Source organism: Podarcis cretensis, assembly GCF_951804945.1.
Source record: "Podarcis cretensis genome assembly, chromosome: 15".
Classification (NCBI taxonomy): domain Eukaryota; kingdom Metazoa; phylum Chordata; class Lepidosauria; order Squamata; family Lacertidae; genus Podarcis; species Podarcis cretensis.
In genome coordinates, this window is record NC_137185.1 from 42382078 (window position 1) to 42394177 (window position 12100).

At 44.8% G+C, this 12100-nt stretch overlaps 1 protein-coding gene across 1 annotated transcript; it reads right to left on the reverse strand.

Moving 5' to 3' along the window:
- Positions 1-104: 104 nt before the first annotated feature.
- NEFM (neurofilament medium chain) lies at positions 105-11604 on the reverse strand. Its single transcript, XM_079954967.1, has 3 exons — positions 10186-11604; positions 5086-5210; positions 105-2245 (listed from the first exon to the last, which is right to left on the reverse strand). Exons 1-3 carry the CDS (start codon positions 11260-11262, stop codon positions 676-678), a joined length of 2772 nt encoding a protein of 923 aa, XP_079811093.1. The 5' UTR covers positions 11263-11604; the 3' UTR covers positions 105-675.
- Between the last annotated feature and the right edge of the window lie 496 nt (positions 11605-12100).

Consider the following 12100-nt stretch of genomic DNA (forward strand, 5'->3'; position numbering starts at 1 on the left):
AGCCCAGCATATACCTTCTATCAGAAGCATGTACCTAGTTTGCTGCAAAGACTGAATAATTTATAAGCTGTGGAGCTATATGAGAAATCCAGGCAAAGCCAGGCACTTTTCCAATATGACCTTTATTGAGCACAAATTGCTGTGACTGCTTACATCAAACAACAAAAGGTTGCATACTGTGCATGTCAAGGTAGGTTCTCCCATGAACAAAAGTCCATCTTAATTGCACCAGTGAGGTAAACATAATGATTAAATAGCTTAAGGCTAGGAGAGTTCTGGGTATGATTAATATTATTATTACTCATTCATTCATTCGTTTGTTATTGTTTGTTTGTATTTGGCTCAGTTGATTCTTTGCATAATACATCTTAAGACGTTCCTCAGAAGCGTCCCATCAGCAGCTTAGGAAATTCAGCAACTTCCTCTGTAAGAATAACAGCTCATGCATTTTTAAAAAATTCTCTAATTTCTGCAGAGGGAGCACATTGGGCTTGCATGCATTCCCCCTGACATCCCTGGGTATTGCACAAAAATAAAATCAGAAATGAAAGAGTGGATCTGGAGACTCCACGAGAGAACCCGTTCCGCTTCGAAGCCGTCACTTACATGCATTTTGCAGCTGTCATATGGCTTAACCTTTTGCACCGACCCAATAGGGGGGAGAAAATGATTATTTTAGTCACTCTCCTTAACTTCTTTCAATACGGCATGTGAAGAAGTGACCTTCTCTACCTTCTTAGTGGACACCAACTTCTCTGCAACCGTCCCCTCATGCTCTTCTGTCTTCTTGGTGACAGTCACAGACTTTGTGATGTATGTGGTCGTCCCGTCATCCCCTTCACTAGTGAATTTCTCAACTTTTTTGGTTACCATGACTTTCTCTTCACTCTTCCCTTTCTTCTCCTCTTCCTCAGAGGGGCTTATGTCTAGGCCATTGGTCACCACCCCTTTGTCTTCCTCCTCTACTTGTTTTGCCTTGGAGTCTTCTTTTTCTTCACTCTTCTCTTCAACCTCTCCATTCACTGCTATGTCTTCTTTGGTGGACTCTTTTGATGCTTTCTCACTTGTTTCTGTCTTCTCTTCTTTGGAATCCTTCTCTGTACCAACTTTTGCTGCCTTAGTGACTGAGATGGTCTCTTCCACTTCCTTCACAGGGGACCCTGCTTTTTCTGGAGATGAAGCTTTTTCTGGAGATGAAGCTTTTTCTGGAGAGGCTGCTTTCTCCGGAGTCCCTGCTTTTTCTGGAGTCCCAGCTTTTTCTGGAGAGGCTGCTTTCTCCGGAGTCCCTGCTTTCTCTGGAGAGGCTGCTTTCTCTGGAGTCCCTGCTTTTTCTGGAGATGCTGCTTTCTCTGGAGTCCCTGCTTTTTCTGGAGATGCTGCTTTCTCCGGAGTCCCTGCTTTCTCTGGAGTTGCTGGTTTTTCAGGAGACCCTTTCTCTGGAGTCCCTGCTTTCTCTGGAGTTGCTGGTTTTTCAGGAGACCCTTTCTCTGGTGTCCCTGCTTTCTCAGGAGAACCTGCCTTTGCTGGGGAGGTGGACTTCTCCTCTTCTTCACCTTCCTGCTCCTCCTCCTTTTGCTCTTCACTTTCAGCTTCTTTATCATCCTCTGCTTCTTCTGCTGCAGGAGATTTAGGAGGAGATGCTTTGGTCTTTTCTACTTTCTCTGGTGCAATGGTTTCTTCCACCTCTTCACCTTCTTCCTCTGCTTCTTTTTCTTCCTTGCTTTCAGCTCCAGCTTCTCCCTCCCCTGCTTCCTCCTCTGCTTCTTCCTCACCCTCTTCCTTTTCACTCTTTTCTTCTTCTTTTTCAGAGCCTCCTTCTTCTGCCTCATCAGACTTTGCACCTTCATCTTCCTCACCACCTTCCTCCTCACCCTCCTCTTCTCCTTCTCCTTCTTCCTCAGCTTCTGGAGCTGCTGCTTCAACTCTGGCCTCTTCCTTGGCTATAATTTCTTCCTCTACAGCTTCCTCCTCCTCTTCCTGTTCTTCCGGTGCGGTTCCAGCAGCCAGTTCTTCAGCCATAGCTGCAAGGGCCTCATCCAGTTCAGACTTCTCATCCTCAACTTTTGTCTCTTCAATAATTTCTTCTACAAATTTGTGCTGGACCTTTAGCTTTGGAGGTTCAACTTTGGATTTTTGTATTTTGGAAGATGATATTGTTACTGAAGGTTGCCTATGTGTAAATGTTGGACCAGTGATGCTTCCAGAGAAGGCACTGAATCTTGTTTCTTCACCCTCAAGAAGTTTCCTAGGGAAAGAAGAGGGAGGAATTAACATCCATCTCTAACATTTCAAGATGAATTTTTGAATGAACAAGCATCTCTGTAAGTAGCTATGATAGATTTAAAAAGCTATTTTGAGTAACTGGAAATTGCTTCTAGCTTGTTAAACTATCAAATAGCATCCCATACCCTGCAAACCTGTCAACCCATCTTCTCCTTCTGAACTAAATTGCTGACATAAATGGAAAAGGTACCAACACAAAACCCAGATAAGCAATGGGGAACTTGTGGTCATCAAATGGTATTGAACTACAGCTTCCATCATCCTTGGCCATTGGGCTATGCTTACTGGAGCTTATGGGAGTTGTAGTTCAGAAACATCTGGAGAGTCAAAGGTTTCCCAACCCTGACCTAGAGGAATGGGGAGAAAATACATTGTGTTTGGGGGAAGTTGCAGACTTTCATTTAGGAGAAAATGGCCCTTTCATATTGGACCTTCTTTAGGGGCCTATCAATGCATCTGTAACATCATCAACTGCCACACGAATACTCTCTCTCCTCTCAGACCAATCACCTGCCTAGCAACTAAGGGACTAGACTAGCAAATTTGGAAGGAAAGCATCAATGTGAACAATGATCAGCTAAGCTTCTTCATACACATTCCATCATTAGATGGACATTTTTCTAGCTATGCACAACTTGTAGAGCATTGTCCACAAATAGTGCTCTCTTTCTAAAATTCTACGATTGCCTACTGAGGGATAAATATTTGTGCTGCTTTTTAAAGGGCCATTGCATATAAGATTACAAATTCTCTATATTTATTTCAAAGGATTGTTCACATACATGGGACATGATAATGCCAAATTTAAGCTCCATTAATTTCAATGGGAGAAATTTAACCATGGGCTTAACTTTCATATTTCATTGATTTCAGTGAGTGAGTGCTTAAAGTTTATCTTATATATATATATTTCAATATATAACCTAAGGACGAATTAATACTGCCTTTAGATAGCTGCTTTCTGTCTTGTGGACAACTAGCGTGTGCACACACACACACACACACACACACACATGTTCCTGGACAGTGAAACAAAGGAAAAACAACAACAGAAAAAATTCAAGTGAGTGTTTAAATCTCAGGACTAATATTTACTTTGTTTGAACGTATTGTTTCCCGCCCCCCAGCATTATTTAAATCCAGGACTGCATATAGCAATAAAATATTTGTAAGAGATATGGGCAAGTATAGAAGAACTATACTCCGTCAATCTAAATTGTGTTGTTTCAATATTTAGCATTTTTGCATATCAATATTAATTCTGAAGTGTCCTCTGGGGAAGGAACATAGCTCAGTGGTAGAACATCCACCTTGTATGCAGAAGGTCCCAGGTTCAATCTCCAGGTAGGGCTGGGAGAGGACCCTGCCTGGAACCCTGGAGAGCCTCTGCCAGTCAGTGCAGACAGTACTGAGTTAGATGGTCTGATGGTTTGACAGCTTTCTATGTCCCTATGAACACAGCAGACAATGCTGCTTCCAAAACTATGCCATGTTCTGGATGAGGAGTACTATTGTGGCTGTGATGCAGCTAGCCAGTGCAGACAATTCTAGGCTAATGGACCATTGCTTTGAACATAAGGCAGTTTCCTATGTTCCGAATTTTGTTTCTTGGTAAATGTATGAAACAATATATGCAGGCCAAGTCATCTCATGATTTCAGGAAGTAGAATTTGGATGAGAAAGGCAGGAAGTTGTCACTGATTGCTTATTATACTTTTACTGTGGATCAGGGTTGGATGACACTTGCATAGTCTACCAACTGAAATGTACAGGGCCAACAATGTCCCTGCAATGATTTTATTGGTAGTCATTTCTAGTCTGCTAATCTCCCACTGAAAAAGATTTGTACTTTAGCATTTCCTTTTGGAGTATTTCATAAGCTTAAATTATTTCTCTCTTCGCCATGTTACAAAAACAATGCAAATGATGGTGTATTAAGAAATTAGAAATTAAATGGAAAATTATAATGGATAGGGAAAGCTTTGCATTTTCAGCTTAATTTCACATTCTTGCTTGTATTATTGACTGTAAATTTTAAGGGGGAAAATGCTGAAGAAGAAGAAGAAGAAGAAGAAGAAGAAGAAGAAGAAGAAGAAGAAGAAGAAGAGTTTGGATTTGATATCCCGCCTTTCACTCCCCTTCAGGAGTCCCAAAGCGGCTAACATTCTCCTTTCCCTTCCTCCCCCACAACAAACACTCTGTGAGGTGAGTGGGGCTGAGAGACTTCAGAGAAGTGTGACTGGCCCAAGGTCACCCAGAAGCTGCATGTGGAGGAGCGGAGACACAAACCCGGTTCCCCTGATTAGGAGACTACCGCTCTTAACCACCACACTACACTGGAAAAGGATAAAGGACCCCTCCCCTCCATGGCAGCCCCCCAGTTATGGAATATTCTCCCCAAAAAGGTGTGTCCAGCACCCATGCCATAGTCTTATCGGCACCAGGTGAAGACCAGGGTTTTTTTGTTTGTTTTGACATTAAGTGGTTTGTTTATTTATCACCACCATTACTAACCATAATAATCACCATCAATTCCCCTACCAATTTGTCCACTGATCTTTGGTATGTTACCCTGCTAATGTCTTTTCTGCTGAAACTCTACAGCACAAAGCAGAACGTTATTGCCCAGGTTTCAAATTGTGCTAAGAATCTGGCAAAATGCCTTGCTTATTTGTCAACAATGCCTTGTGGGATTCAAAGATTAGCCCGGTGGGATTTTGTTGTTGTTGCTGCTGCTACTGGACTAAGAACATCTGCAGTGCAATTCCTAAATCAGCCACGTTGGCATTCTGTTCACTATACCTGTATGCGGCAATTTCAATATCAAGAGCCATCTTGACATTGAGGAGATCCTGGTATTCCCTCAAATGACGAGCCATCTCCCATTTTGTGCCTCTCAATTCATTTTCCAGTTGTTGAATCGTATCCTGCAACCAAGACACAGGCAGTTATTTAGGATAGTTACAAGCAAAATGTAAATAGGAGTGCACTGGTGAATAAAGCACTTTATTTATTTATTAAACTATATATCTACTGCTATTCAGAAAGAAATATTAGAGCAGTTCACAATAAGAATACATAAAGCCATACAGTGTGTGTGTGTGTGTGTGTGAGAGAGAGAGAGAGAGAGAGAGAGAGAGAGAAACTGTTACAGAAGAGTATTTTCTTAATTACCAGCATGTACCTGACAGCATACAAAAGTTTTCAATATTTATGAGGAGGACATGGATGGAAGAGTGATTGAACTGTGAGAGATGGGATAAGTGAAGCTTGAATTGGGCTCCTCAACTCCTGAAGAAGTGGCCCAGGTTGTGACAGTCTCTATTTCCTCAACTTGACCAGCCAATACTAGATGAGATCCAATGACCTAAAGATCTCTTTTCTTACAGCAATAAAAAGCTCATAGGTTGTGAGCCCCCAGAAAACTAAGTCTCAGAGACCACTGGTCTGGGAAGGATGGTAGTAAATTGCTATTCTTGTGTGAAATACTGAGAGGAACTTTATGGGATTACTGAAAAGTTGATGAAAATTCTCCCCCTCAATCTCCATATCAACCATTCCTATAGACTAAAGTAATCAAAACTAGAAATATCTATGCTGTGAGAAATTCTGTTTTGGATTAACTTCTAAGAGAGAAATCTGGAGCAAAGTCCTGAAGGACACCAGTAGCCTATTCTTGCTTACAATCTGAAAACCAGAAGCACATTCTACACAACATCAATATTTCAGTTTGCTATTGTTATCATTTATTTAAGATTGCCTCTTAAAATTACTAGGTAAAAATTGGAACCTGGTTAAGACAATATACTTAAATGTAAGTCAGTTTTGGAAATTGGACTTCATCAATTTGTATTTCTCTATTTTGCTTCACCAAGCTGTGAATCACACTGACCTATGAGAAGAAAAAATTAATTTCCCAGATTGCTGTAGTTCCCACAAAAAACCTTGTGCTTTCAAATCCTTGTGCTTCAAAATGCAACTTCTGTATTATGGAAATTAGCTCCAAAGTTAGTGGTAGGAACACTGCAGCCTAGCAGCCTACTCTAGTTTTCTTTACTATCCACACCTTTGTTAAACAGAACAATATAATTATTTAAAAGTTTAGGTAAAATTGTGTATTTGTTAAGGCTGTGTAGAAATGGCAACTTGAAATTCTTCACTTTATTTGTGGGATGAGAAATGGTGAGGGCAGGGCAGTTCTCTCAATTTCTCTAGAGGAAGAAGAAAAGATCGCAACAATTTCTTAGGGCTGGGGCTCACCATTAGGACAGTTTATTTATTAATTTTCAGGGCAATAAATAAGTAAATTAAAGGATGGTGTTCAAGTGGAGAAAATTATGTAAAGTGATCTTTTTCTAGTGGAGAAATGAGAAAAAGTAAACTCTCAAAAGTTTTCTCAATAAAGAAATCATTTGAGAAATTTGGGCTCAGCTCCAATATTTGAGGCCAGCAGCAAAATATAGTAATTTACTTGAGTCTAACTATGCAATTGATTTAAAAGCTCAGAGTCTAAACCCATTGAGTTAACTAGATCTGCAGCAATCTGATGCCAAAACGCTTACATGGGTCAATTGCTCTAGATACTACTCTACTTAAAAAGCAATATCTATAGGAAAATTGATGGGAAATGTTGTCAGTATTTGTCTCTTAAGACTAAAATTGCACATCACTAGCTCACTTCTAAGCCTATTGACTTTAGCAAGCAGTAAGGTTGGTTATGTGAGAGACTGTTCTATTCCCCTTGTGGTGGAAGTTCCTGCAGCCCTCCTACAAAGTCACTTCTAGGGGTCTGAAGCAGTTTTTCAGGGTGTGCCCTCAGGGGCTGCAGCTGGAACCCTCTCCCTTGTATGGGTGGAGAAGGGTTCCTTTGACTCAGGCATGGGTGGCAATGGCTGTTTCCATCCAAACAATTACATTAGAATGAAATCCCACAGAGTTCAGTGCAGTTTTGTCGCACCGGAAGCATTATTTTTTATGGATGAGGGATGTGCAGCCTAAGGTCGTATTTTCTACAACATTGTTCATAGCAATAAGTATTTGGTGGATAAATGGTTAAATATCTGGAAACAAAACCACTCTGTTGTCTTGGGATAATAGCCTTGAGCGGTCTCATCAAATTCAATGTTGGTTTCAAGTTTGCGCTGCAAGATACATTTTTGCTATGTTATTTACATATCTGAATCCTATACTGGACAAAAAGCACATTGCAATCAAAATGGATAAGTCACCAGAGCTTTTGCTATATGTGGGGCATCGGAAATAGGCTGAGATAGAAGGCAGTACAAGCTTGCTTTCATGTCTGGACTTTGATCACATTATGCAATTCTGCATTGCCTCATTTTGCACCATAAAAATAAGGTCTACTTGGTCTGTTTATTGATTTGCTTTTTCCCTAACTAATATTTATTTTAGAGGGATTCAAGTATTTTTCAGATGCTCTGTCCAATATCATTCTGCAGTGCGCAAGTTCCTTTGTCAGTGGAAATCTTTGAGGGCTGCCTCTTGCCCTGGAAGGGTGGTTTTATGACTTCCCTGGTGCCATCAAGTTCTGCATTGCAGAAGTTTGGGGTGCACTTGGCAGAGAGATCCATCTCAGATTGCTTTTTGTTGCTTGCTCATCTTATTTTTATCCATAGTCACCTCCATGGCAGTTAATTCAATGCAAGCAGTGGTCCTCACTGCAGTCATTTTAGCCAAAGCCACTTTAAGCTTTGTGATTTGCCCAGGTGGGGGTAATGGAATTGTGTTCACATATAGTCTATAGAGTATAGAATTCAAGCTCAGAATCCATCTTCCTATCCCAAAGCAGGCACTCTGGGATTTGCCTTTTGCACTGATCAGCTCTATCAGAAAATCTGCTCAGCACTTTTAGCTTCTGCATTGCTGAAGTTCAGCAGACACTGATGCAGAATGGTGGCTGCAGTGGTGCTTGCATTTTGCAGCAAATATAACCTTTAATTATCAGCATACAAAACACAGCACCCCACTGCTGTGTGAGCCTTCTCTAAATTTTATGATGAATCATTCTGCAAAAGTCCATCTGGATTCCCACAGATTCCCCATGCTATGAGAAAAGGTTCCTTGTCAAATAATGATTATTAATAAAAATAAATACCAATAAAATATTATTTCAAATACATTGAGTTTTTGTTGCAGAAATTATGTGAGCCTAGTTTGATTTTACACAATGCTGTTGATCAGAATTCCTATTCTTTATTGAATTTCTTCATACACACTTTATTGTGAGTTGTGTTTTATTTAAATTTTCAGAAATGCTAATACTGTAATAATAACAGCCAGCATTTCTTGATAGCAATTTTCCCCAGGACGTTGTTGCTGCTTTTAGTCAGTTACTATGCTCTGGAACATTAAATTATATCCAGTACCACTGGATCAGAAAGAACTACTGTAAAGGTCATGCTTTGCAGCTCAGGTTGTCATCAAAGGATCAATTTTTAAACTGCATTGCCACAACACATTCATTTTTTATTGGTACTGCTAACAACTTTGGGAAGCAGCATATGCATATTTTTTTCACTTCTTCCTGTGGTAGTTCTGCAGTGCTTCAGTTATGGGATGTTCTGCATCAGGGATGCTTATGATTGGTGAATGGAGTTCCAGAGCTATCACAAGAACTTCCAAAGTGACACGTCTTTCAGGCTAAGTTTAGCATCCTTCATCCCAAAGGGCACAATACTTTCCTACACTCCTAGAAAACACTTTATTTTATTTTTTACCAGAGAGCTGTTTGGAAGTGGATGATTCCATCCTGCATGGAAGCAAGTGGGACCCCTCCTTTCTCATTTGGGGAGCTGCATTTTGTATGGGACTAGGCAGGCAGAATCTTTCCCATCTCTGCTCTGCCATTTAGAGGAGTGGAGCTTAGAGCAAGTTGTGGGGTGGCTCCCCCCCCCCATCCCTTCCTCTTCTCGGAGTGAGTTGCACTTTGCTGGCAAGAAAAAAACACTTATTATCCACTTTAAAAAACCAAAACCAAAATAAATATTTCCATTATGTATTTTGTAGCATCATTTCCCCATTCCAACTAACACACATTCGCCAATGCAATCAAGGTATCCCTTAGGACTGAAGTACATAGGAAGCTGCCTTATGCTGAGTCAGACCACTGGATTCATCTTGCTTAGCACTGTCTCACTGACTAGGGGTGACACTCCAGGGTTTGAAACAAGGGGGCATTCCCACCCTGGAGATTGAACATGAGGCAAAGGTGAAGCTTTGTCCTGAGCTATGGCCCTCCCCCTTTGGTAAAAGACAAGAAGCTGAAGAACATTTCCTGGCCCTTCCATTCATTTTGCATAGAGTCAGTTGGGATCCCCCCGTGGGGGTATTTTGCCCCCCTAACATGAAGCTTGCCCCCTAACATAAATCCTGGCTAGGTCCATGGATCACCTACTCTCTGAAATCTGCTTCATTTTGAGGGTGTGGTGTAGCTCAAATGTTAAAAGACTCCCCTTTTCACTTTCAATGGCACGTATTGGGGCACAGAAGGGTCAAATCACATTTCACATTTCTGAAAGAGCAATGAGTATTTTTTTCACATTAAGGTGCCGATCATGAATGCCTTTCCCCGAAGTTATCGATTCCAATGGAGTTAAGTTTTGAGCAAGTCTTATTTTGAAGCTCAGTTTTTGATTCAGTTGGAATTTCCTTGGAAAGTGCCCTTCCTTCAAGTAACTGCAGGGATCCTGCAGCTGGGAGGGGCGGGGTAGAACTACTTACGGGCGGGGGGCTTGCCCCGCCCCTTGAGGCGCACCGTCTCCTGACCGCCCCCATTGCATTTTGCATGGAAACAAATGTAGGCAGCCGCAGATGGCAGGTGGAGAGCATCACTGCCCCCTCCCCAAGCCACGCCCACCACCAGACCCCCCTCCCCGCGCCTACCTGGTAGGTGGAGAGGTCGTGGTTATGGCGCTCCTCGATGTCGGTGAGTTGGCGCTCCAGGGACTCCTTGGTGCCGCGGACGGATTCGAGCTCGATGCTCTTAGCCTGGAGCTGCCGTCGGTACTCGGAGATCTCCTCCTTGGCCGAGCGGATGGCTTCCTTGTTCTGCTCGGCGGCCTCGGTGAGCTTGGCGTAGCGGCACTTGAACCACTCCTCGGCCTGGACCATGTTCTGGTCGGAGTGGCACTCGAGCTGGGAGCGGATCTCCTTCAGGGCGGACGACAGGTCTGTCTTCAGGTAGTCCTTGCGCTCGACGGTGACGTGCGAGGCCTGGATCTGGGCTAGGAGGTCGGCCACCTCCTCCTCGTGGTTGCCGCGGAGGAAAGCCACTTCGTCCTGCAAGGACTGCACCTTCTTGTCCAGCTCGACCTTGACCATGGACGACTCCTCGATGTCCTTGCGCAGAGCGCGGATGATGGCCTCGGTGTCGTCCCGGAGGCGCGCCTCGTCCTCGAAGCGCTCCTTGAGGCGCTGGATGTCCTCCTCCAGGTGCTCCGAGTCGAGCTGCAGCGCCGCCTTCTCGTGGTTGACTTGCTCGAGGGCGCAGCGCAGCTCCCGCAGCTCCTGCTCGAAGGCGTCGCCCAGCTGAGAGCGGCCCGCCTGCTTCTGCCGCAGCGCCGCGATCTCGTTCTCCAGCTCCTTGTTCTGCTGCTCCAGCGAGTGCACTTTCTCGATGTAGCCGGCGAAGCGGTCGTTGAGGCCCTGCAGCTGCTCCTTCTCGTTGGAGCGGCTCAGCTTCAGCTCGCCGCTGCCTCCGCCGCCGCCGCCGCCGTTGAAGAGCGACGACTGGCTCAGCTCCAGGCTCTCGGAAGAGCTCAGCACCGTCGAGCCGTAGGAAGCCCGCGCCGCGCCCAGGTTGCGCTTGTAGGACGAAGAGACGGTGCTGGGGGAGCTCCGCGACCACGACTGGGACCTGAAGCCGCTGGAAGGCGACATGCTGGCCCGGCTGAAGGTGGTCCGGCTGTCGGCCACCCGCCGGTAAGACGGGTTGCTTAGAGGCTCCAGCGTGTAGCTCATCTTGGAAGACTTGGTGAGAGGCGCTCGGCGCTGAGTTCAGGGCAGCGGGGACTCGGCAGAAGGCAGCGCCTTATATACCGGAGACGCACGTTGCCTCCGAAGGGGACATGCCGGCCGGTATGAGGTAGCGAGGAGAGGCGGGGCCAAGGGACGGAAGCCCCGCCCTTTGAGAGTAAGCCACACCCTTTCCTTCAGATTCTCCCCTGGAAAGAGGCACCCGAATGCCAGACTGTCCTTTCATAAACTCCTTCCTTCCTTGGCTACGTCCCCCCTCCACACCCCACTGCGCGCCTTCTGAACGGAATTTGAACGTTCACTTTCGGTTCTGGTGCACTTTTTTCTGCGAGGTGAGTCTCACAATGTTCAGTGGGGCTTAAGTGTGCATATAGGAGTGCAATGGTGCACATTCTCTCTCCCCCCCATGGTAACCCGCTCCTCACCCACATTTCTACCTCCTTATTCTTGTTTCATCCAATCCTTTCCTCCTCCCCGTCTCTTCCCAAGTCCCCCCCTCCTCATTTCCTGCCCCGGCTCCAGACGTCGCTGCAGCGGCCCCCTGTGGAGCAGTCACCCAAGGAGCCGCCGCCTGGCCCACATCGGGCAGGGTGGTGACAGTGGCAGGGGGGCGGCGTGAGTGGCTACTGGATCCCTTTCTAGGAGATCGAGGCAAGCATCGTACGCTGGGTTGGTGGGGGTGGGGCGATCTGCCGCGGTGGGTTTTCAGGTAAGGCGCGGGCGCGTGTCTTGTCTGTGTCAGTCATGGCGGCTTCAGCACCAAGGCCAGCGCCGCAGGGAAAAACGGGCCGTGGACGGCCTAAGGAGGAAGAGTTTCGCTGCT

Excerpts from the sequence above, each read along its gene's own strand:
- NEFM (XM_079954967.1), bottom strand. The coding sequence starts at position 11,262 with ATGAGCTACACGCTGGAGCCTCTAAGCAACCCGTCTTACCGGCGGGTG. Across the intron at positions 5,211-10,185 it reads ACGACCTCTCCACCTACCAG|GATACGATTCAACAACTGGA; the intron begins GTAGGCGCGGGG and ends TCTTGGTTGCAG. Across the intron at positions 2,246-5,085 it reads ATTGAAATTGCCGCATACAG|GAAACTTCTTGAGGGTGAAG; the intron begins GTATAGTGAACA and ends TTCTTTCCCTAG.